The sequence below is a fragment of the Denticeps clupeoides genome, unplaced genomic scaffold (assembly GCF_900700375.1).
Source record: "Denticeps clupeoides unplaced genomic scaffold, fDenClu1.1, whole genome shotgun sequence".
Classification (NCBI taxonomy): domain Eukaryota; kingdom Metazoa; phylum Chordata; class Actinopteri; order Clupeiformes; family Denticipitidae; genus Denticeps; species Denticeps clupeoides.
The window spans coordinates 1-27,004 of NW_021629703.1; the positions used below are offsets into that span (position 1 = coordinate 1).

At 40.1% G+C, this 27,004-nt stretch overlaps 1 protein-coding gene across 1 annotated transcript; it reads right to left on the reverse strand.

Moving 5' to 3' along the window:
* Nucleotides 1-1,711: 1,711 nt before the first annotated feature.
* Nucleotides 1,712-25,349, reverse strand: LOC114772168 (otogelin-like; the record flags this gene model as incomplete). Its single annotated transcript, XM_028965204.1, is given in 33 exon segments — nt 1,712-1,879; nt 2,119-2,145; nt 2,270-2,426; nt 3,549-3,665; nt 3,884-4,003; nt 4,411-4,546; nt 4,774-4,916; nt 5,151-5,251; nt 5,254-5,288; nt 5,919-6,029; nt 9,848-9,998; nt 10,304-10,347; nt 10,446-10,520; nt 10,982-11,147; nt 12,013-12,225; nt 12,486-12,610; nt 13,367-13,544; nt 14,036-14,168; nt 15,188-15,333; nt 15,419-15,465; nt 15,889-15,997; nt 17,241-17,366; nt 17,478-17,587; nt 17,793-17,899; nt 18,783-18,913; nt 19,119-19,327; nt 19,454-19,575; nt 21,661-21,818; nt 21,923-22,021; nt 23,037-23,106; nt 24,647-24,704; nt 24,978-25,035; nt 25,211-25,349. Coding segments are annotated over 33 exon segments (3,826 nt in total), but the record flags the coding sequence as incomplete, so codon positions are not given.
* Nucleotides 25,350-27,004: the final 1,655 nt, after the last annotated feature.

Sequence of the window (27,004 nt, forward strand, 5' to 3'; positions counted from 1 at the left end):
CAATCAATCTCTAAACCAGGGGTCTCAAACTCGCAGCCTGCCAGCCCATGGGATGGCCCACAGGCTGATAACAAAGTTTAATGTTAATGCAGCCCGCATTATTCAGTGAATGCTATCTTAAGAATGCCTTGAGTTTTGGATTGTTAAAAATGCTGAAAGGTTGCTGTAAAATTCAATAATTTTTTGTGGAAAAAATAACACATTTTGTGTGGAAGGTTCCTTTTTTGTGGAAGCAGATAAACATTTCACAGCAACAAGGGTGCACCATGTAACATCTCATAGCCATCAGAGAATTACTACTTCTTACTGTGTTTGAAAAAAGCATGTTTGACTTCAAGTTGGATCAAATCAATTTCACCGCTGTTGGAGGCAGTATTATCTGTTTGTTTATTTAGTTTTTCCATCAGTTGAATGGGCTTGTCAGAAAGTTGATGGCAGTATGATTGCCACTATCCGTGTGGATGATTTGCTATCATAATGAATTCTTCAAATTAATGATCAGATTAACGACCAACACCATAGACAATTTCACAGACAGGAGGTCACTCAGCTATAGCTCCCATCTGCCATCCAGTAGGTTCCAACCTACCCACCTCTATTATAATGTCAACGGAATATTAACGTTAGGCTAGGACGTATCGCTGAATCAATCAGAAAAAATAAATGGCACTAAATAACACCTACATAACTGTATCCCAGAGTTTTTGTATAATAATGTCCCGATGTATGATGAAGTCACCTTTTGTTGCGCTCACTATCCCGATACTTTCTACCTTAAGTAAACGTCATGATGTTCATACAATAATAAAAAAACATCAAGCACAAAAAGAAGATTGCGGTTGCTACTGTTCATTAACCTCTGTGCAGTTGTTGCAGGGAATAAAAGAAGAAAGGCAAGAGAAGCCATGTTCAGAAGAACCGTTCATGTTCTGCAGTATTTCATTCATATTCAGGACAGTTTATGTTCAGACAAACACCATTACTTTGAGCTGCCTTAGTGTTCTGTACTTTTTCTTTAACAATAACAAAATTGATGGAAATAATACTGTGTATATGAGTCATAATATCAATTGCATGCACTGAAAAATATGGAATAAGAACAATCAGGCAAGTGTAAGGGTCATAGCATCTTTCAAGCTGTGGGATGATCCCAGTCTGCACTGGACAGGACATATTTTATGATATCCCAAGTTTGCGAGTTCATGCTAGAAGGTCAGGAAAGAACTGCATTTATAAATCAAACCCACCATACGTCCATTGAAGAATTACATGACATATACAGTATATGAAAGTGTTCATGGTCTTTTCCATGAACTTGGGGTATCTGTGTTTCCAGTGAATGCTTGCAGGAACTGTAGCCCAGTGATTTAGTGGAGTCACGCTGCGAGCTGCCCAACTGGCCAACTGCTGCAGTTTGGCAGATGGGATGGGATCATATTTCTGCATTTGCATCACCGAATGTGACACCCAGCCAGTGTAGCCTTTACGCAGAAATTGATGTTTGAGAAACCTCTAATCCACAGTTAGAAAAACAACATAGAAGGTGATGTAGGGTTATTCTGATAAAGTTATATAAAGTTATCTGTCAGTGTGTTGTTTGAATGGCTGAGATTGGTGAAAGTATGCAGAAATAAGCTAAGTATGCAAATAATGAATGATTGTCTGACATGAAATTGTAGACTGATTTGTGATTCGAACTAGCAGGGCTCACCATGAGGCCGTGCTCGGGTAAGCCCTGGGGTCATCATGAACAGGGACAGGAAGTGTCTGTCTTCGGTGGGCCTTCTCCTGGGCACAACCAGTCCACTGCTCCTGTTAGCGGTGAGCACCGTGTTCCGTTCCCTGTATGTGACCAAGTGAAAGGGCCCTTTCCCCAAAACTGCAAACCAAATTATTTTCATATTACAACTGCTGAATGTTGTACAAACTACAACTAAACTGTAATTAAATCGTAAAAAAATAATTCTATTTCAGTCTGAACGCATTTACGTTTGATCTGTGCACGTATTGCCCTCTAGTGGGTGTCTACTGTAAGATGTCTTTTACTACAAAACTGTGAATCATTTTAATTAATGATTTCAATTCAAAATGATAAATATGTCAGCGTGTCTGACCTACCTTTGTTGTAATATTCACAGTCGTAAGCTGTAAAAGAGACATTAGAAAATCAAATTCAAGAGGAATATTTCAACTAATTGATAAAATATTGCTAATACACATCATACACTGCTGACGGTTTTCATGATGTCTGTGTGATGTCGATACTCACGGCACACTGATGGTGAGCGCCAATCCACAGTGACACCCTGCTGGCAGCACTGGTGGGCGTATACCATGACACTGGTGCAGAAACACTCACAGTCCCCTCCCCTGTTACAGCCACACGTGTCAGCCAGGCAGTTCATATAGAACCAGGTAACATCCACCTACCGTGTGAGAGATTGTTAATAGTCTTTGATTTTAAGAGTGACAAGTGATTTATCACATAGGATCCATGTTAATTGAACACAAAAAAGGAATCAGCACAAAAAACACACACAGTACCATATGTTTAAGGAACGAGATAGAATACACTAGAATACAACTAGAATGGAGAACACAGAGGGTGGAATGAGTCAAAAGTGCTTTTCATGTGAGTGGTTTTCTTGTCATGCGAAATGATCCAAATCTCACCAGATCCTTTACCAGATCTGTGTTTTTTCATTTTTAGCTATATTTTAGATTTGGTTGTTTTGCTAAATAATTCGTAGTTGTAACATTTAGTTTTAAACTGTTTTTTACTTCAGTTCAGTTTTTTTTTATGTAACCCTAAATCCTTGAACTATGCATAGAATAATTAAAGCCTATTACAGTTCATTGCTATAAAGTCTGTATGTTGACCAGTACTACTGGTAAAACTGACATTTATCTGGAGCTTTAAATGGAACATTTTCTGCTCTTGTCCCTTGTGTCCAGAACTTGTATGCAAGCAGTTAACAGTTTGTAGTCTGTTTGGTGCTCTGGGACATTTGGGACAATCAGGTTACAATCAGTAACAGTTCATAATAAAGGTTTGTCATGAAAGGTATAAAAGCATTGCACCCCTTTCTATAGACTATAAAGGTGTGTTTGTCTCAGAGCCTTGATCTGGTGTGTAAGGTCCATGCAGAGCTGCCAGATAACATGTGTCATTTCAGTGTAACAAGTACTAGATTACAGGTGATTAACCATACAACTGTTTCTTAATAACCTTAAACCTCCAGCACAGTATTAAGGAAGATTAATGCAGTAATGAGAGAGCAGCGGTAATTCCTGTGCTGTTTTATCTACTTAATGAAGTGACAAAGCCACCGTATAGAGTAACTGGATCTGATCTAGTCTGTGTTTAGGGTATGAGTATAGACAATGGAATCATTGTGAGAAATCCGTCTGTTTAAAATCCAGATCAAGTGAACCCGTTACTCAGGGTCACACAGTGAGGGTCTTCAAGTCAAATGACACCACTTGTGTGGGCACACGTTTCTTTTTTGTTGTTTGTTTTTTATTAGCAGTGTAATGCTCATACTCACCACTGGGTGGCAGACTTGGAAGACCTCACTGAGCAGGATGCTACATCGCCTCTTAGCAAAGGGCTCTCGAAGAGGACTGACGCTGCAGGGGTGCCTGATATCTGGACTGTTGACACACTGCTTGCATGCAGGAATGCACACACACACACACACACACACACACACACACACTTACAGTCAGTGAAATTGATCAGTAAAGCCTGTTGCAGTCAGATCTCTGGTGGCCATGGGTATTGATCCAAAGAAGCATATGGAATCCTAGTGTATGATTTGAGGCCTGTGTCATGATCTCAGCATGGGATAGTGTGCTTTTCTAATTGGAGTAGACATCATACCTCAGCAGCAGTCCAACTGTTCCCGAACTCCTGTGGTGTGGCAGAGTCAATGTTCTCAGGGTTTCTCATCTCATTCATTGTTTTCAGATCAAAGTTGCCGCACAGGCCCGTAAGTTTTCCCTAAACATCATATTAAACACACTCAATCAATATAATAGCTTAGACCCGTGCATTTTGTATGTATCATAGTATGTGCATTTTTAGCATAGACCCAGTGCATTTTTGTATGTATCACAGTATGTGCATTTTTAGCATAGACCCAGTGCATTTTTGTATGTATCATAAAATAGATATATTAGAAACATTTGCATTTTTCAGTTAAAAAAAATTCTGAATAGCTAATCCTGATTTTTTCTTTATTCATTCAGTATCATAAAGTAACTACTACTGTTAGATTAATATGTCTAATTGCGTAAAAAGTTATCAGGTGACTCTTATACACTTTACTTTTATCTTTAAGTGAATTTGGTGAACAGCAATTAAACAACATTTAAAGTTCACTGTGCACCCTACACCTGTCTCATCACCTGCCACCTTGGCCCAGCCTGAATGTGAATGGTGGTCTTTCGGTCCCACAGGACAGTGACATCTTCCACAGGTGCATGGACGATGGTGAAGTACCCTGCCTGCCATATGTACACATTCTGTCTCTTGTCAATCACGCTCAGTGGGTTCGCAAAGATCAGAGATCGACAGGCAGCACTACTCCACATCACCCTACTCCCCTGCTGCTGCCAACAGGCTGCACCAAGGTAACAGAACACCATGCACTTTACAGGTAGTAAATTAGTGTCACATGATCTACCTTTCTGTGTACAAATTCCCTATTGCAAACTGGTTTAGTGTGCACAAAGTCGTAGAACTTTGACACTAGTTCATCAGACAAAAACTTCCTTACTGGATTCCCACTGTCGTCATCAAAGTTAATGAAGGACCTTCCGATGGTGATCATCAAGGACTTCCTACAGATCACTCCAGTTTCATAACAGTCCACATTCTCTGCTGTCACACTGATTACGGAATCCATGCTACTCTGCATTACACACCACACACACATACACAAACAAAATATCATATGTTTAACACATTCATTGTCATTGTGAAGTGTGCAGTTGTATTCTACATGGTTATGAATGGCAGACCTCATTGAAATACATACATTCCAGAAAACCAAACATTTATTTCTATCTGTATCTGCCCAATGAATGGGTCTACAAGACATGGTCATGACCAAAAAGTTAATTAGTAATGTGGAAGCTGATCTCACCTTAACCAGATAGGCCTTACACCCCCCCACATAGTCGTACAACAGCCCGTCAAAAGTTCTGTAGTGTCGGTCTCCATACACAGTGCACATTGAGGGACAGGATGGAAAACGCACTGAAATGTCCCATGCTGGCAAACACTAACAGCAGACAGAGATAAAATGAGATAAACTGCACATGTACAATCAAGTCTATTTTTTCCAATTAAGGCAAGTGAGTCCATTGTTCATGAAAAGGGCTCTTTTATGGTGAGAGGTCATAATTATTTCCTAAAAAGAGAGACAGAGCAACCTGCCAAAAGCTGAATCCACATTTAACATATCATTAAGCTGTCATCTTTATCTGCGCAGGGTGAAGAATCAGGGGTTTAATGCCGCCCCCCCTTTCACTGTGAGAGCTCTGAAAGCCCTTCATCACAGGAGCAGAATGAAAGACAATCATACAAGGACTGTCTCTGTAAGCCCAGGAAGAGGGAAAGTCCTTTCACTAAACAATGCTGAGAAGGGTTATCAAATGATGGTTTCCACAGTAAATTGGCAATTTGAGGACTCGTCACTTCAAACAGCAGATCATTTTGAAAATTAGCTGTGCTTTAGGAGATTTGTCTAAATTCAGTGCTCTATTTGTTAGACTGATTCAGCAACACCATCTTGATGGGAATGATGGGAATCTCTCACAGAACGAGATTCGATCTCGAGGAGAAACCTCCACAAGCAAACATTTAACCTGGAAAAGACTTCTTATCTCATGCTTACGGTGTCTCTGCTTACCACTGATGACATGGAGACATGACTTTGTCTCCAGGGAAGTACTCTTTGCCTTTCCATAGGCATGGGCAGGTCTCTGGTTGAAAGCATTCACTATCTCCATGTTTCAGCAGTCTAGGGAACAAATCGGCTCAACTTCAGTAGGGGATTTGAGTGTTTTTGGAGAAAGTTTTACTTTGCCCATTAAATAATATCAAATTGATTTCCAGATACTGTTAATGTTTTAAATGACTATGATAGCAGGAGGTCTATGAACTCTTTTATTCAAACTCCCTTTCATAATTTTTTAAATGACTCCAAACCTTAAGTGAATTGCTTGACACATGTGATACACAGCAGCACAGCACACGGTGCACACAGTGAAATTTGTCCTCTGCATTTATCCCATCACCCTGAGTGAGCAGTGAGCAGCCATGACAGGCGCCCAGGGAGCAGTGTGTGGGGACGGTGCTTGGCTCAGTGGCACCTCAGTGGCACCTTGGCGGATCGGGATTCGAACCTTCTGATTACAGGGCCGCTTCCTTAAGCGCTAGGCCACCACTGCCCCAAACCTTTGAATGCTTGTATATGTTGATAGTCAAAGTTAATCAGAAATAACTAGCCTCTTCATTTATAACATTTATAAAATTTGTAAGAACATAACAAAGTTCCTAAATATTTAGTTTAAGGCTGTGACTATTTATGACCATTCAGCCTATGGGTATAGGTATTAGTCACATGGTCACACAGTACTCAGCTTAACCTTAATTTAATAGCAGACCTTTGGGCACGGTTATGATCTCAACTTAATTAAACAGTGTAAGCAAAATATTAACTCTAACTCCCTGGGACAAAATAGTCCCACTAAAACCTCCTCACAAATAGATTTTTGCAGTTTTATATTGTTAGACAGCAAATGTACCATGCGTACAAACTGGTATTAAAATTGCTACAACTGTGAAAAATGTTCAATAAAAAAATAATTGAATGAAATTGGACATTATCTTCCTTAAGTGACTCAAAGGAAATCAGAAAATCCCAGTGCATTACCTTCAGAAATTCAGATCATTTCCACTCTGTGAGACTCTTGTGAGACTCTGTGAGTAGACTATCTGATTTTTGTCAAACATGGCAGTTAATCATCATGTAATATTCTGAGGTTGAGTTATTTCCTCTGACTTGAGGGAAGACAATGCAGCAACACACTGAATGGGTTGCGCCCAAACCTCAGGTTCATCTGTGTAAAGTTACACCCAGATAAAGTGGTGTTAACAGCTTCCTTTGTGCCCAAGCCAAGACCCTGTATCAATTACTTCCATCAAAGTCCCCATAATAACCCATTCTTTCCCAATTTATAAATACAAGCCTAATTAGCATCCACTCACAGACTGTACACTATAGGCAACAGTTGCATTTCGATGGGCAGATGTCTCAGCATTGACAACCAAAAATGACAAGACATTGAAATGATCTGATAATGCCTGTCACCCTATTCTTCACTGAAATGACAACAGCACTAAAAAAATCTCGATCTCCCCCCCACCCCACCCCCCGCCGGGCTCAGTGGCATAGTCATAAATTCATTCTCATAAGCCCAGCTCACTTTGACTTAATGCCTGATGAGTCCCAAAATGACGGCCACTGGTTTACAAAACTATCAAAATTCTTTTTTTGGGTCAGTTCAAATTTCTATTGTCACATTGTTTTTAAACTATCATTTTATAGTAAGTCTTATTTGGTAGCTTTCCATTTTTACTTTGATCCCTCTTTTTATTTTTCTTTCTTATCTAAATAGTGACATTTCCAGGGGACTTTCCTCTCTTCCAGATGACTAGCCTGCCAAGTCTAAGAAAAAGCTAAAGGCCTTCAGTACTGTAGACAATTTTCCACTTTGAGGTCTGAAATGTTCCTGTTGGTAATTATATCTCCAGGATTTCATGGAATTCATATTTTAAGTACCTGCATGTAAGAGAAAGCCACTTCATCTACATCAGAAACTTAATTTCACCTACCTCTGACTATTAGAATTCTGACTATGAATAATTCTCCAACCAAGTTGTGGGCAAAGTTAAACCATGGAGGGAAAGATTAAAGGTCCCCTACTATGAAAATTCCATTTTGTGAGATTATTTAATATTAATATGAGTTCCCCTAGCCTGAATTTTTTTTTATTCTGGAAAAACACAGTACAGCCAAACAGTCTGGTGCTGTTTACGTCATTTCCACGAATGCCCGTGCACTTCTATAGGTTCTCATCCCACCTCTCTCCTCCTCATTAGCATTTAAAGCTACAGACACAGAACTGTGCATCCTGGGAAATCTGGGGAAATTGTGGGAAATTGTGGGTACTGGCTAAAAGTAGCTGTAATTTTGCACAAAGGCTGAATTTTGGAAATAGACTTCAGATACAGTATTAGGGGACACCTAAATAAATAATAATGTCACGATATCTTAAATCACAGCTTAAGTGCAACAAAGTCAAGGACTGATGCACATTTTCCAAATATTCAGTGAAACAGGACTGTCAGGCATAATGGCACTGGTCTCAGTCGACTGTCATTATAAATAAAATCTGAAATACTGGCATTGAAATTGGACATTGTCGCATGTGATCGATGGTACTGTATTGTAATCCAGTCAACTATCAACATGAAAAATTGACTGAACATGTATCAAACCAACAAACCATTAACTACTTTTAAAAGTAAAAAGACAGAATGCAAGGTGCTTTTTTTCAGTCACACAATGAATCATTTCCAAGCAAGCGTTGTTATCAATCGGCAATTTCTTTTTTGCAGTAAAAGGGGCCTTTTGTGTCCATATTTACAAGCTAGATGCCAAACTATCAGGTTGCAGGGACATTTATTAAACACTCATGACAGAACTTTTGTGCCATGAGGTCTAGTTCTCCATGTGGATTCATAGGTTTCCACAGAAAAGGTCAGATGTGCGTCAAGAAGCCGTGAATCCCTTTCTCAGAGCTCCTTTAATCTGCACATGCAACACCTTCAATCCTGAAAAGATTCTGAAGGACAAATAAATACTGTGTTGCAAAAAGGTATTATAATTTGTGTACATAAACGATGGGGCTGATCCACCAATGGTCTGTGTGAAAACATCCAAAAATAAATGTACAAAGGACTAACTACTAATTTTTTACACTTTCAATAATAAGTACACCTTGTTTGGGATCTTAGTAAAATAAGACCCTAAAATTGCTCTACAGATAAACATTAGCTTAGGTAATGTTATCTCCCTTTCTTTGTATAATTTCAAAATAATGTTTTGTGGCTGATGTAATTAAAGAAATTACCTGCCAGTCTAATGGTTAACTATATTCATGTTTTCTGCTTCTTCAAAGGCTAAACATCAGTTTTTAGTCCTGTTTTTCAGCCTTTGTCCAACTTTCATACACCACAGAATAGTTTCCATTGGATCATCATAGAAGCCCAGTTTTAGTCATTATGCTTCTAATAAAGACAGCTTAGCTTGATGACTTTTTTGCACTGTCTAGTAGTCATGAGGCTAAAATAAAGACTTGTTTCTTTCAACTCCTCTGACATTATTGTGACCTTTCACAACATACATCATGGAATCATGGATTAGTGACACAATACCTGAACTTTTACTAGGAAGGCAAGCAGTGCTACACAGATCTCCCAACATACTAATACTGGTTCAGATACAAATTCATGAAGTTCCACGTTGCAGCTATTATTTTAGTGCTCATACCTTATTTATTCATAAAAACATGGGTTCAATGGGTTCAGCATGTGCATATTTTCGAAAAACAGTCTAACATTTTTAACATCCTGAAATAGTAATAAATAACTACATACATTTACAGTGATGTCTGATTATGTTAATACAATGAGGACCTGGTGAGAATGTAGGGCAGAAACAGAAACATTGCAGGTGAGAATGTTGGAAAGGTATTTGGACTCAGAACTCACTCAGGGGGGCAGACGCATCCCGGGATGCAGGGTTCATGTGCAGAGCAGGTCAGGTTCAGCAGGTGAGATTCACATGTCTCCTCACAGGCCACACCTTTGCCCCTCCCATTATTGCAGTCATGGTACCACTGGCCAGGGGGACATGTCTTATCTGGGAACGCACAAAAAGATGAGTGTTCAAAGGAATATTTTGTAATTACCCTGTCTGGATACTTAGATGAAGTTAATCAAGAAAGTGTTGAAAACAGAAAGAATATTAATTAAAGTTTGCAGACATTCCTTCAGTTTCATCACCATCCAGCCAGTGAACTTATAGCTTAATAGCTACCCTCTGCGTACGGCCTGCAATATACACATGTTAGCCCTGAAGCATCAGAATTTGGAAGGAAATAATAATTCCAGGACAATAGGAAAGCATTGTTTTTTAAGCAAATTTTAAGCAAATTTGACACTCACTGACAAAGGCACTTGGGGACATGATCTTTCCATCTTGGCAGATTCTGGTCAGTTACAGAAGTGAGAGACAAACAACACCTTCAGCTTCAGATAGATTCATGCATTGCATGTGATGGGACAAAAAGGTTCATAACCATCTTACTGTACTCCGGATGAGGTCATGATTATGTCCCCAGGGGAGAGGTCAGTTCCTAAAAAGCTGCAAGGACATTCATTCCTGTAGAGAAGGAAAATGTTTCAGTCAGAGTGAATTAAGTGTTTCTTTTTATTCCTATGTTAATGTATTTAAAATGATTTTCAAATAATGAATGAAAGATCTAACTGAAAACAACTGACCATTAACACACACACACAAAACAGTTGAGTTAAAGAGCAAGAGAACAGGCATTAAAGAGTGTTTAGTAAAGGTTAAAAAGCCTTTGTAATATATGGGCTACTGTAACACATTAGCCTCTGTACTACAAATTCTCTCTCACTGGTTATCAGATATCTGTCTGGTTCACAGCTACTGCAGGAATGAATAGATGGTTTCAGCACAAATTCTTGGTTGTAACATTAGTAGGAGGTAAGAATGGCACAGGCCTGCAGCAGGATGCTACACAAAAAAAAGAGTTTGTAAATGTATGAACTATTTATTTATGTCCTTCGTTTTTTGCAGTTCTTTTAGAACCCACATACTTTTTCACACAGCTGTGTGTACGGGCATCATAGAAAGATCCAGCAGGACACACACAGCCTTCCTCACACTCCTCTCCACAATGATGGGGCACGGAGAGGAACTGACAGCGGCGTTGGCATGACGACACACACATTCCATACTCCATCGATTTAGGGCACATGATGGCTGCTCATGGTAACAGGGACATGAAAACAGAAACACGTTTGGTTAACCGTCTCAAATTAGTTCCTAGATAAATCGCATACAGCGTAGTAAATATCTACAGATGTATATTATGTATAACTGTACAAACATGCCAATTATAATATACATGCAAATGACATGTGAAAACTGTATCAGTTATTTTAAAAAGTGGTAACTACTAACCTGCCAGGTCAACTAAGGCCAAGTCTACACTGCTTACAATGTATAACCTTCACTATTAAGTCATTAAAAATGAACAAATCTTAAGGCCAGGCTGGACTGAAAACCTTCTGGCAAGGATTAAGACACATGTGACAGGTCCATGGACAAACCTTTACATGACATTAGAATGCAAGTAATTAAGCTCTATGCAGCCCAGCATAGTTATTTGTATAGTAATAATTATATTAATGTTGTTTTCATTAGATTAAGTGGTTCGCTGATGGCCTAGCAAGTAAGGAAGTGGACTCATAATTTGAAGGTTGTAGGTTCAAATCCCAAACTGCCAAGGTGCCACTGAGGTCCCCTTGAGCACGGTACCGTCCCGACACACTGCTCCAAGGGTGACTTTCATGGCTGCCCACTGCTCACTAAAGGTGATGGTTAAATGCAGGGGACACATTTCATTGAGTCACTCTGTGCTGTGCTGCAGTGTTTCACAATGACAATCACTTGTCTTTCACTTTCAAATATTACTGTAAACACTGAGTGCTTTATTTTTGTTACATTTATGGATTCACCTCATTGTGAAGTAAATGTTCGTGAACTCTGTACATTCAGCAGTGAAATATAATTTCATTTCTACATGCCACATATGCTGAAAATAAACACCCTGCTCAGAACTCACCGCATTCAGTCACACGTGTCCTGAATTCCACAATGACTGAGAAGCGCCTGCACTGGCGGGCGTAGTGTGCCAGCGCTGAACACAGGCAGGGCTGGCCGCACTTGCAGGTGTCGGCCCGACACTGCTGGTGGAAGGGTGCTGGACTCAGGTATTCATGGCAGGGGGAGAAAATCTCCTGATTTAAGACGTCACACATCTGCACTGCATATGATGCTGAAAGGAGAGTGACAGAAAAAGAAAGAGAGGACAGATTACAGAGGAACCAGAGACCCGTGACAGTGGTGGCCTAGCCGTTAAGGAAGTGGCCCCGTAATCAGAAGGTTGCCTGTCCGAATCTCGATCCGCCATGGTGCCACTGAGGTGCCACTGAGCAAAGTACCGTCCCCACACACTGCTGCCCGGGCGCTTGTCATGGCTGCCCACTGCTCACTCAGGGTGATGGGATAAATGCAAAGAAGCAGTTACAGACTCACCAGCCTGATGGTGGGTATCACACGGGTCCAGCTGCGGGAGAAAAAGACTGGGCACACAGGCTGAAGAAATACGCCATGCATTCCCAAACAGCTGTGGGGTGCTTTCGATCATACCAGAGGGAGACCTAGAGAACAGGAGACAGTATTGTCAGAACCTGAACAATTAGACATATGGCTTGCCTCGATGCGTCTACAGATCACACGCAATAACCCATAAAAGTTTTTGGAATGCATTTATTATTCTAGTCCAAAATTCAAGACAGATCAATTTGATTTGGAAATCAAGTCAAGACCAACCTTTTGACATTTGGCCTGCTTCGATCTGACTTACGGAGCCATTGCATAAATATTCATGAATTTTGAGTAAGGTTAAATCCCTTGTTTGTTAGTCCTGCATTTGCGTCCTTTTTCTTCTGCCCTGACAGACCCATGACAAGTACTTGTTTTCTACCAGATTTGTGCAACATGAAATGTTCAGCAAAAAATGTATTGAACTTGAATAACATGGAGTTATTGTATATTTTAATTGATATAACTTAGAAAGAATCAATTCTTATACATACAGAAAGATAGTTACTTTCACCAGGCTCAAGAGGTATATGTGTCACAAATGGACTATTCGACACAAGTGTGACACTTGGACCAGCCCATAAAGAAGCAACCCAGAAAAAAAGGTGAGTTGGCCAATCACCAAAGTAGGGACTGGTAAAGAGCGCTTTGTGGAGGAAGCTGCTGTCAGTGTTCATTACCACAAGAATCGTCTGACTCTCCCTCTCCCAGTGAAATGCAATATTCTTTCAGCGTAAGTGGTGGAAGCCGCTGCCAGAAGGAAACTGTGGTTACAGGCTGCCGAAGCGATGAGGTCAAGGAAGCACACTTACAGGAAGTCATCCTGAATGTTCCCATTGAAGGTCCCGCAGAGCCCCACCGTGTCCTCCTTCCAGAACTCCGACACCTGGAGATAGAGTCGAAACTCCCTCCAGTTGTACTGAAGCCTCAGGCCCTGGGCTGTCTTCACCTGGAGGAACATGCTGGACAGCTCCTGGATATGGAAGATATCTGTGAACAAATAATAGTAACACAAATCTGTATTATTATAGATGGTCCCATAACATTAGCTAATGCTGGAGTGCAATCCCGCAGTAGATACCAGTACTGAAACGGTTCATCAATGTCCTTCAGCAGAAGCTGAAAGTGCAACAATGTTTAAAAGAGGATTTGTTTAAAATTCACATCCACAGCAACTAGTAAACATTTATTTATTTTATGAATAATAATATCAAACAATTTCTCAATTAAACAACAATAAATAATCATGTATAACTAGCTTAATTTCTCATTAAATTTCAAGTTGTAAAATGGCAAGAGTGGAGGGAGAAGGAGAGTTTTGTGAGTCGAGCATAATACTGCATCAAAGCTTTCAGTCCTGCTGCATTGTCCACCTCAGCAGCGCAGCAGATATTTGATCTACACTGGCCATTCCTTGGCAGTGAATGAGCATGGAGGACCAGCCATACAATTTTTGGGGTTTACACCGAACATGGAGTTACCGTCTGAATAGGGAAGGGAGATCCTGTATTGGCTGGCAATGAAGACCTCTCCAATGTGACTCATTGTAATCTCTGTCCTTGGATCCTCATCAAGAACCAGGTTAACTGATTGGATACAAGCCCCGTCCAGATTCTACAATCAAGAAAAATAAAAAAAATTAAAAAGCATTTGTATGATTACCTTTTCATAAACCAAACAATAGTGGCTGAATGAATGAATGCATTGTAGTTTTACAATTTTCAACATAATGTGTGCACATATGTATTTCAATCTTATCTGTTGTAAAAATGACTAGTTTTGGGATCTTCCTGAGCAACTGTTTCAAAGTTCTTAAGACAGACAAAACCTGCGGTGGACTGAAGCTGTATGAATTGCCTGATTCAGAGTCTATGCTGAAAGTGAGCAGGTGCTTCAGTCTCCCTCTCTCAGTTACGGGCCAGAGGCCTTTCAGCAGATGCTTTGCCAGAGTTCCCTCTTCATCTCCCAAACTACAAAGCTACTCAGTCTGTCACTCAAGACCCAGATACAGTAATCCAGGGGAGCCGTTCTCGCAGGACGAGAATTTGTCTGACACCTCACAGAACGATGAGTTTTAGCATCAGTGCATCAGTGTCAGGGGAAATTTGCCAGCTTTGATGGTGAGAGGGTCTCAGGCTTTCATGGCTTTTCATGTTTGTTTTATATGCCAGGGTTTGATCATGACACAAACGCCGCTGCTGGTCCTTTAATCTCATACCCGCCTCTTTGCTTTGAGTGGGAACAATTAATTCTATTTCTATTATAATTCTTTTAAAATTAAATATTTTTTGTAGCAAGCTACACTAACACTATCAACAGAGACAAAAAGCGCTGTACATTTTTTTCGTTTTTTATTTGATTAACTCTGTGATTTACAACTAGTATAATTAGTAAAGCAATAATCATTTTGATCAAGGTGCCTTCGGAGACAGGAGGGGAATCCCTGCACAGACTTTTTAAATTCACAGATGATGTCACAGATGTCATTTGCCATGTGATCACCAGGTCACCAAGCCAAAAAATAAGCACTTTCCCACTGATCACAGATCAGATCTGATTAGCACAAAAATCAGCACTATAAAAATAAGACCCTAAATTTGATTATGTCATTGTTGAAATATGTTTTCACTTACTGGTCCACAGGGAGCATTTTGTATGGTCACGGTAAATTTCCCAGAATTGCGACTCTTTGCCAGCACATACTGACATGTGGCTGGAAAGGTGTAAACTCTGCCATCAAACGACTGGAAGTACATGTCTCCAGTGACCGAACACTCTCCTGATAGCACAAAGTATGTCGCTGTTAGAAATAAGTCCATGAGAACCATCTATTTTTTTGTTACAGTGAAGAAGAAAATGGTGACCTGGACAGCTGTAGTCGGTGCAGTTCCACACTCCTCCCAGACAGGTGCTGAAAGAGAGTGAAACCTGAGAGGTCACAGGTGGATGCGCATGCATGACTACCTGCCTTATTCGCCGTGGGGAACTGAAGAGTGGCACTCACTCACATTGCAAGCTGACTCATTCTGCCCACAATGACCAAAAAAGTCAGAGATTAATTAATTATGTATTGGAAGGAATACAGAATTACCCAGGCTATGCTGGTCTGTAATTTTTAAGCCCAATGTGGTTTTTTGTTCGGACTGTTATGTCCTACAGATCAGATGAAATGTTCCTTATGACACTAGAGAAGAACTGGTTTCTACACATTGGTTTCAAATCAGTTTTTGCTTTGGACTAATAACAGAACTAAACAATGTTTCACTTAACGCAAAAATCAGGAATATTTTGCAGCACAAAGTATATGCCTGTTGAGCTTGCAGTAGACACTAACCAGTTGTTGCACTCTTCCTTTATGGTTTGTCCAGGGGGGTACAGCATGCCCCGGTGCTCACAAGGACAGTCTGAGGCCTGGACGCAACTGCCCCCCTCATAGATCAGATCTGCAGAAGCACAGGGAACACACAGGCCTCAGAAGAACATTCACATAAACTCACAATGTTCTTAAACATCTGCAGATTCCAATATCAGTTCACTATAATACATTATTCAAAGTTATTGGGAGGTGTTGCCACTTTGTCGCCATGTTTGACAAGATCCTTGTTACTTTCAGATGAGAAGAAATTGTTAGCATGGCCAGGCCCATGCCTGCCATGAACTGGAAACTGCTGGGACTATGAGGGTGCGATAAAAGCAAGAAGCCTGCCACCGTCAAGAAATTCACAGGTGGTGCATGAAGGGTGGTCAGTCAGAATTATGCCATGGCTATGATCATGATGACTTTGATTAGTGTATGTAAACAAATATTATAAAACTATTATAATTGTATGGAAATATAGTTGAAACTGAAGTAATGTTACAGAATTGATATCCATGAATCCTATGAATTGTGAAATGGATACATTGTATACAATGTATACATTTTTGTCTTTGTCATTTTTCCCATCACTACTGAAGCTTAGTACATCAACAGGATTATGAGGTCAAAGAAAGTAAATGAACATTTGTGGATCTGTCCTGTGACAGAGATCTGCTCCAGGAACCGGACTGGAAATCCTGCACGCACCCTCATTGATAAACTACCTTATTGGTGGAAGTAATATGGTTGATGTAGATTGATGCAGTGGCTTTTGCATTATTTATGTAAATCACAATAACCAATGAATATATCGTTCGCTTTTTAAAATCAAATATTGATTTAATTGATTTAACTTTACATTGGTGCCCACTGGTTCTCATGTAGACCCTTCCCCTCTCGAGACCGTTGAAGCTCTATTAGTTTGATATGACTTTTTTTCTGTTCCTTACCAGCAGCACTTTCCTTTTGGTGATTGAGGTTTAAATCTTGGTGCAGAACTAGATGTAGATGTCAGAAACTGGACAAGTTTAGAGTATATTGCAATCTGTATGTCTTTACTTCAGAGGGCTTTTAAGAAACCTATACCCCTCAAACACACACAATTCAAGGTTGATCTGATATCCCTTGTAACCATTCATGCTGGAAAAAGCACGATTATTGTTGGGGGTTAAGTTGGGGACAGGGGGACAGAAACACAAGCATATCAGATCAGGCACAACACCGGCAGGCAGTTCAGGTTTTCACTGGGGTACAAATTCTTTTTAAACATAGCTCCGTTGTCTGCAGAAAATTGTGAAAATAAAAAGAGAAGAGACAGACGGCCTCACCATCAGGACAATAACATCCATCCAGACACTGCAGCTTGCTGTCGATGCACATCCTCTCAACATTACAGGACTCTGGGCAGCAGGTGATGCACTCATTGTACTGCAGCTCCGGTGGGCAGGGAACAGCTTTGTAAGTCATGCAAAAAGAAACGCATTGAGGTCAATGTATACTGCACATACATTATGTAACGGAACAGAGAAATAAAGATCATTTAGAGGAGAAAACCAGGGCCATACAACATGCAGGCATGTGAGTCCTCCAGTTGTGCAGGGGATGGTCAGCATGGGCACAGGCTCTGGCATACTCAGTAAATACTTGGCATACTGCATCACCACTGGGACTAGACCTGGAAAGGGGGAACCCAGTCAAACAACACATCCATTGAAAAAACCCTGAGCCTCGCTAACAACAATTAAGAGGCAAATTCTTTGTTTTGTGAGTAAAGGAGGCATTGTGTTTTGCCCAAGTCTCCCATGCATATTCTAAAAACATCATCTACTTCTTAATACATGGCCTATAATCTGTTTAATAAGAAGCTTCTCAGTACTTACAAGCAAAGGTCGTTGGAGCAACTGGCCATGTAGGAGAATGGACTAACGAATTCGTGGCAGGAATTAAAAGGCTCCTTCAGCAGTGCTGAACATACCTCTTCTATGTTCTGTGGTGTTAAAAAAAAAAGATCATAGATAAATTAACTGCACCTCAGCATGTGAACATTTAAAGTGAAGTGATTTGTCACATGTGATACACAGTGCACACAGTGAAATTTGTCCTCTGCATTTAACCCTGAGTGAGCAGTGGGCAGCCATGACAGGTGCCCGGGGAGCAGTGTGTGGGGACGGTGCTTTGCTCAGTGGCACCTCAGTGGCACCTTGGCGGATCGGGATTCGAACCGGCAACCTTCTGATTACAGGGCCGCTTCCTTTACCGCTAGGCCACCACTGCCCCACTTTAGCCATACTCATTGTTGTGTGCTGTCTGAAAGAAGCTTCAAGAATGTTCCTTTGTTCCATTACTGACGCAAAGGGGAGAGTAAATGAAGAAGAAAAAAAAAAAACACAAGATCTTGGTGTTGTGGGGCGTTCCAGATGCCACAGATGCATTCTTTTTGAAAATGTCAAACTGCATGGCCTCATTCCCACTGTTCACATCAAGGTGCTGGAAATTTGTTAGCCACATCATTGTGAATTTTGAGCATTCTAAATATGGGATGAATGGAATAAAAAAACTGAAATTAAACAATAAACAATTGTTCCGAAGTAATAATGACTTTTGTAAATGACATTAATAATCATTCCAATTAACTTTTGAAATATTACTGATGATTGTCCACGCCTCACAACACTTTGAATCAGATTTTGCACCAGCAGATCCCTGCATATATAATGTCTCATAACAATGTGGTAAAATGTAAAATCTACCATAAATGACTGAAACACTGAGAAATAACTGACTGAGCATGCGTGTTTCTAGTCTGCATTCAGTGATCTCAAGCTGCACTGTAGATGTAACTAAATATCACACAGGACAAAGCACTGTACCAGGAGCATTCCAGGCTCTTGGCTGTCACAGGGAGAGGGGTATGTGGAGGGCACCATGGGACACCTAGCATGGTGAGGCTGTTCCTCCATCCAGCTATTCCCAAACATGGCCACGTCCTCTGTGACTATGCCTGTAAAGATCCATGTGCAAACAAAATCTCAAAAGCATCAGTGGTTTATAAACATCACAGCAGATACAGAAGATACAAAATATTACTGGTCCACAGGGCCAACAAAATATTACAGCATTCATGAAAATGAGAAACTTGTTACAAGATTTGCATATTCAAATGCGGAGTCTTAAACAGAAATCAAAGCAGAAATCAAAATTCCTACCATAGCTGGTCTTCAGGTCATCCTGGACGTCTGCATTAAAGTTGCCACACATGCCGCATGTCCGGCCAACATACTCTGGGCTCATCTTAACGTAAACGGACCCGGTGTAGCCCTCCCAGGCCAGGGTAAAGCCATGCGGCTGACTGACCAGGATGTACTGTGCTATCCGCTCCATCTCAATGTCATGGATGTTGTGTGGAAGCTCAATGCTACGCACAAGATTTAGAAGAATGAATGTCAGCTTTTGCTTAATATTTGTAGGCATTTTCATATATTACTTGTGCTGTCAGCAACACTGAGACATGTGTGGATATGTGGAAAGGGGGAATGAGTACTTTTGGCCTCTGAAGGTGACAGTGAAGTTCTGCAACCTGATCTCTCCTTCCCAAGGCAAAAACAGGCTCACTGAACGGGCGCATGAGTATGGCGAAGATCTACAGCCTGGATCATTGTGAACCTGCGCATTAAGATGAAATCAGTGAGAAGTGGGGATAGATGGCTTTGTGCTGCCAATGACAGACTGCCATAATCGCCCAGCAGAAGGCTACAATGACAGCCGAAATCTGGCACTGTCAGCCTGATACACTGTCCTTTGCCATCCTTTTGATTCATTGACAAATGATATTGGCACTTAGGTTAATGATGGCAATCAATTGTGTGCTTAAGTCGTTCCTCCTCTTGTTTCCCAAGGAGTGAGTTCTCTGGGAAAGAACTAAATTGTGTTTCGGATGGGGGAGTATGTGGGCCCTTCAGGTAATTACTGCATTAAACTCTAATTGACATAAATGACTCTAATGATGAGATCAATTTCACTAATCTGCTGGTAAATACTTTTTTTCTGAAAGCAGAGGTTGTACACCAAAGCACATCTCTGTGAAACAATATATGACTGAGAAAAATAAAAAAGTCTTCAGATCCTGCTGAAATATCAAAATAAATGTAAATAAATCACAACTGCATCTTCTGCAAATGAACCTCAGAGGAAGCCCTTTTCAAACTGGCCTTTTGCTTGTTCACTAGTGTAAGGTCAGTAGAATTTAAAGAATAAATTAAAGATAATTCATGAAATAAACATGCGGAATGAGGTAGTAAAATCATAAAAACAGAATTTATGATCATGTTCAAATATGCTTACACAACAAAAACACTAGTCCATTTCTCTCCAAGATACAGATAACTACCAAGTGTTCCTTGCGACAGTTAAAAAAAAGTGGCCATAATTAGTGACATTAAATGACAGATGACATATTCTACATTTTACCCATTTTACCCATTTACAAATTGATTCCTAACAAAGGAAATTACTCACGATATCATATCATCATTTTGACTTGGCATCTTGTCATACCATGTAACCGGCTACAGCTGAATGATGTTGTTGTATCAGAAGACAATATCAGGCAATTAATTGTCCCAACAGTCCTAAACAAATATTAGCATGTCAACTGTGACGATTATTTTTTTTTTTTACGCAGGTGTGGTAATGCCATTGCTGAGCACTTGCTGAGTTTTTGTTCTTATGTCCAACTACAATATTGATAAAATCCCAGTAAAGTTGCTTTTACTCGCCAGGGTTATCTTGGTCACTCATCTACAAACACAATTTCTCACCTCACAAATGATTTCTATGGAAAAACAAGGACATTGTGTATAAACACAAATCTATCTTTTTCAATTATTGGCTTCATAACAAAATTCCTTTGGTTGATCAGTCGTTTAATGAAAAGAATTCTCATCTTTCTTATCAATAATTTTTATCTCAGAATAATATTCATAAAATGTTGATTGGCAAGAAAAACCTGAGTTAATTTTTTTCTTGAAGGAGGCTAAACAGTGCTATTACTTAATATTTTGAATATTTTCCTGGTAATTCAAAGGCTTGAATTATTTAATATTCTTATATAAATAATTTTTCATTTTGTATTTGTTGTTTCCTTCTCTACTTCTCTTTTTGCCCCCTTAGTTCTGTATTATAGTGCTGTATAAGATTTTGTTTTTGGTGTTGAATGATATTGTAATTTTTGGTTATTTCAATAAATAAGTAAAGGTAGGTTTATAGTTATCACATGCTATTTCTACTCTGCCAACAAGAGCAGTGTTCAGACCTGCAGCATCCAACTTGTTTCTCCATCCTCATGGTGTTGTGGTAAGTTTAATTAAATCACTATTACCAATTTCTCCTCCATCTTGGTTTGAACGGCATTACTTCTCCTCCATCTTGGTTTGAACACCATTATTTCTCCTTCATCTTTGTTTGAACGCTTCGATGCACTGTTTTTAATGATTGCATGTTAACGCGCTGAGATCAAAGTTCAACAATATTCCACAGTGTCTGGAGAGGCTCACAGAGCACTATACACTCTTCACGCTCGCATTCCATAGAACACAATGGGATTCAGAGCACCATGCCATGCAGGACGTATTTGGACTGTGAAGGACTTTACTGCACTAAATTGATGGAAATCTGGAAAACTTTAATCTATGGGTATTATTGCAATAATACACTTTCATGATAAAATGAGTCAGGTTAGTAAGAACATACCTGTATGAGGATGGTGGACTGGGTGTTGTCTTCACAGTCTCGTAGAAGGGTATAAGTGCACTTCCCAGGATAGTAGAAATATAGGCCATCAAAGGTCTCAAAGTTATACTGTCCCCACGAGCGACAGGTCATCTCTCGCTCAAAACCTGTGTTTGGAACTAAACACGGAATGCTGGTCAAAAGCAAACATGTCTTGAGATGAGATTTGTAAGCAAAATGAAAGCCCAACATGCAGAGGTGCAGCTCGAAGCAGAACTTGAACCTGTTTGACACCGCACTCCAGTGGCTTGATAAAAACTGCAGTTGCATGAGTTTGGATGTGCACAATGCCCTCCATTAAGGCATGAAAAAGTGCAGAGATCTACAATAAAGATATTTGTATATCAATTTGACATGAAACACTGTAATACAATCCATTTATTGTGGAAATTCATTGTAAATTCATTCTTTGGTGTTCTCCGGGCGACTGAGCCTCCATACCTCCGCCCACGACCCTACACTTGGCTCTCATTAGCATACCGCACGTGCTTCTGCATATGCTATTTAGGTGCACTGCATTTTAATTGGCTTTAATTTATTTTCAGCATCTACTCAATAAAAATATTATACAACAAACTGATCAATAGCGGTTGCAACAAAAAAAGAAAAAAAAATTCTACAGGTTTTTACAGTTGGCATTTCTGAATAAACAGTTTAATTCCTTAATGGCATAATTTGGAGGACTGTGGAGAGGAATCGGAAGTAAGCAGCAAGCCCTGAATTTAAATGTGCACTTAGCCAGCCTGCGTCCCCCCTCCCTGCTGCTACGCCTCTCCTCCAGGCCGCATCGGCTCCATGCCGCTGAGCCTGGACATGGATGGCCGCAGTGAGGGGCTACAGGTGGACAGCTACTGAGCAGATGGACATGGACAAAATAAGCATATGGGGGACAGAGGCAGGCGAGCTGCACTGAACAATACCATTCTGCTCAGTCAAAAAAACAGCACCTTTGGAGTGTCTGGGTATAGCTTAAGGGATCAAGGGCCACTGGCCCCTTTGACACACACACACACAAAAAAACATATATATGAATATATATGAATAAGCTGGTGCTAATGGGCTCAGATGGTCCAATCGTTTTTGGGACATACAACCACAAAGGAGTACATAGAAAATATATATTTATTTTTTTAGCATTTTAAATTACATAATTAAAGGGAACCAGAACAATATTTTTCAGGGGCCCAGAATTCCAAGCAACAGCCCTGCTTTGTAACAGAGTAAAAAAAAAGTTACTAAAACTATTAAAACTATAGTTCCTAAAACTAAATATTTTGTTGCATTTTTGTATAAAAAAATACAATTACTTTTACAGTACAACAACATTTCAAACTTACCAGTAACTCTGCGTACTGATGGCTTCACCGGTTCTTGTATAGCTGTAGATGTATTGATTGTAAGTCCTTCCTTTAACATAAAATTAAATAAATACATAAAAACAACAATAATAAATACAACTAAATAACAAATCAATATACATTGCCACAAAACAGTCACATATTCAAATATTTGGTGTGATGCCTTTAAATTTTGATTACAATACACATTCTCAATGGCACTACTTTGATGAACATTGACTTCGATCCAGAGTTGTATCCATTTTTCACAAATATTTTAAGTTGAGCTTGAGAGAGTCAAACAACTGTGTTAAGTCTTTTGTTTTTTTTAGCATATCCCAGATATTCTCAATGTAGTTAAGGTCAGGAATCTGGACTCATCAGACCACACAACCTTTTCCATTGCTCCATTCTTTGTGCTTCCATAGCAAACTGAGCCAGTTTTACAATTACTCACACTTGTGGGTTTTTTTGTGTGTACATGCAGCTGTTTTGTCCCAACAAAACCCTGTACAAAAATAAACCCTGTTTAGTTCTGGCAGTACATTATATGTAGAAATGGTTTTAATTTTACTATTGAATATTTTTGCAAGCTGAGGATTCTCTATGACTTCATGTCACCTAAGTGATCACAGCCTTTACTACATTTTTTCCAGTGAGATGATGGTTCTCCACTATCCTGCATTGCATCCAGTAAAATGAAATAATTTACTAATCACTGCAATATTTAAGTCAAAGACTATTTGTTCATTTAGATCCAGGTAGCAGTGTATATAAATAATATAAATATGAATTAGAAAGCACGGTTATGAAAACAATTTCCCTCAATCAGATATGCAAAGCCTGTGGATATGCAGAGCCTGAGACAGAAAACCATGAATGATTTTCAACCGGCCAAAACTAAGCCCTTGTAACTGAGCCACATTTTTAATTAATTCAACTTTTCCAAAAAATGCAGTTAGGCAAACATTCAGCGCTGGGAACAAAATCAAACTCTCATGTGACAGATTAAGAAAGAGTTCATTAAAGTGTGAAACTGTAGTGCATCTACTACGTTTCAGAAAAAAAAATAATAATATAGCCTCAGTGCTGGAGATAACTGGCATCATGAGTGTGATTTATCACATACTGACCAAGACACTTTAATAGTTTACAACTTTTTACATAAGATGAATCGATAAGATTCCATATTGTAATACTGTGCAGGGTATGAGAGATGGCCCAAATGATGAGGTCTCAACGCCATGGGTTAACCAAGCTTCAGTCAGTCAACTGATTTTTGGACTGATACAGAGTGAAAAGTTTCAGCCAGCAGTATTGCACTTTTCACATCTTAACTAAAATAGCCACAAAAATCAGTTTTACTTGTCCTTTTCCATGAATACAATAGTTTATCATTAACATATTTCTTAGTTAGAAATGGTTAATTTTTGCACCTTGAACCTACTACACCTTTTTTTTCTAGGAATGGTCCTTTCTGTAGATTAACCCTACTATGTGTCATTCTATGCATTTAACCTCCTGGCATTCTGTTTTAGGCCTGGTGCCTGAGCTTATTTATGTGGGGGTCTCAATGCAGCGCTTCAAATCAGGACCCGGGCTCTACCTACCTGCTCTCCTTGGGAACCGGTATCCCATTTCTGCAGTATTATACTGCTGCTTTCGCTGCTGTAAGAAAGAGAGAACAAGGCACGGTTTGTTTCTCACAGGTAATCAGCACTTGTGTTAGGCAGAGAAGCAGGAGGGCTGCGCAGCGGACAAAGACCTTTTCCCTGACATCAATAAAATTACAGCTCTGAAAAATCAGTGTCTGGCCAGATAGCAAAGTATTTTCATTTACACATAAATAAGTATTTATTCCAGTGATATACAGTAAAACTGATACCATTATCAGTACTAATCATAAAGGAAATGATATATTATAATATGGAAAATACTCACTTTTCAACATTTTGCTGATTTGTTATATTCACGGTGTCAGTGCTCCCCGAAATATGTGCTAGAATTGTAATAAACCGATAAAATTTTAATAAACAGACAAACTTTCAGACAACACAAGCAAAAATGTAATTAACTGTAATTTCGAGTTTTTGTAATTTAATATTAAAATTGCTTGCAAATGATATTTAACACATATTTAAGCATCGCTGAAGAGAAAAATATGAAACACCGACCTTGGTATATTAGGATAAAAACCAATGAAAAAGTCAATAAAACGACATTGTTGCCGAGCCTGAAATGAGGATCCATTCGTGCCTCATACGAGCCGGCGGCTGTTATTTCTGCATTATTTCTCCTCGGGCGGCGGCTCCGTCGCGGCGCTCAGCTCCGGGCGGCTGAGCCTCCATCCCTCCGCCCACGACCCTACACCTGCCGCTCATTAGCATACCGCACGCGCTTCCGCGTATGCTAATGAGGCGCACTGCATTTTAATTGGCTTTAACGCCAAAGCGCTGCAGGGGTCGTTCTGGCGCCATCAGCTGGGCTGACATTTCACGACCCGACTTCGGAGCTGCTTTAAATGTCATTCGTCGAACATTAATAAATACGTTTGTTATGTATCTACTTCAATCCGATTTTAGTCATTTGTTTTCAGCGTAGTTAAGTCAGTAAGTCCAAAGAACCTTTTTTGAGTGCAAGACTGCACGCTCTTAAGGTGTTTTATAAGGAACAGATTTAATCCCATAAATGCCAGAAGATTCCATTATGTTTTATTTTTATCTAAGTATATACAATCAGCTTGTGCTCACAATTTTTCATATATTTATGCACATCGACTCATGTTCATGAATTATTCTGCCCCTGTCTGAGTCAACAAATGTCACACGAGAGCAGAGCAATGTACATGTGTGTCGGCTGTTCTGTAAATTTTTTCCTGTGCAGTGCCTTTGAATCCTGAAGTTGCCTCATCATCATTTGGATGTGAATGACATGATGGACGTAGTTCATATTTCTTAGAGGAAGTGACCTGATGTCCGAGTGACATGTATAGAGGGTCTCTAACAGAGAGGGGCTTTGATCAGGAAAAGCTCCACAGAGACGCTGGGTGGGCTCCTGTGTCCCATGCTGCTTTTTTGTGCATCTCAGCATTGTGCGTGAGCTTTCTCATAACGCTGTAATGTGACCTGGGCCAGTGCTGCATGGCAGCAGGACCCAGTGGAGTAGGGAGAAGGCCACAGAGAAGCGCTTTGTCACCAGAGTGTGGGACAAGTGAGTGAGAGAAGCCCCACCACTCAATCCCCTCTGCACTTGCACTGATAAAAGAGCATCCACAGTGCCAAAAAGACACATTTAATAATCTCTCTCTCCCCTCGCTCATGGACTGTGGCGCCTGTCTCTGCTTTGCCTTTGTGTTTCAGAGCCCCCGTGATGTCTGAAGGCCAGTATTAAAACTGTGAGAGTCGGCCTTGGTGGCTGGCACAAGTGATAGCCCAACTGTCTAGATATGCATGGCTGACGTCTCTTTCTGTTCTGTAAGAAGCTTATTGAAGGTACTGCTGACCATGAGAAGAACTACTGTAGCCTTTGGTCACAGCCTCCATAACAGGAAAACTTACCAATGTTAAATATTACAGATAAAATACATCCAGGTATATTCTTAAATATGAAATTGAACACATTCCATAGAGCCTGCTGTGGAACTGTCCCACACAGCTATGCTGGGATTCCGCCTGCTGTTCACCTTATCACCGCCAGAGGGACCTAAACCGCGCTCTTCCCACACGAACCGGTAACGTATTTACTATCAGGATGTGTGGAGCCAAAAGCCGCTTAATTCCTTAATAACACATCCGAACAGACGATAGACAAATTCGTCAGGATAATCATCATAATCATTCCTCACACGCGGCATGGAAGGGTTTTTCCGTGACACAAAGAAGAGAACTGTTTCCTTTTATTGTCGCTGTTTGGTCATTTTCTTTCCTTCTGGACTTATGCCGCTGGTTCTATGTCATAAAGCCTGCTTT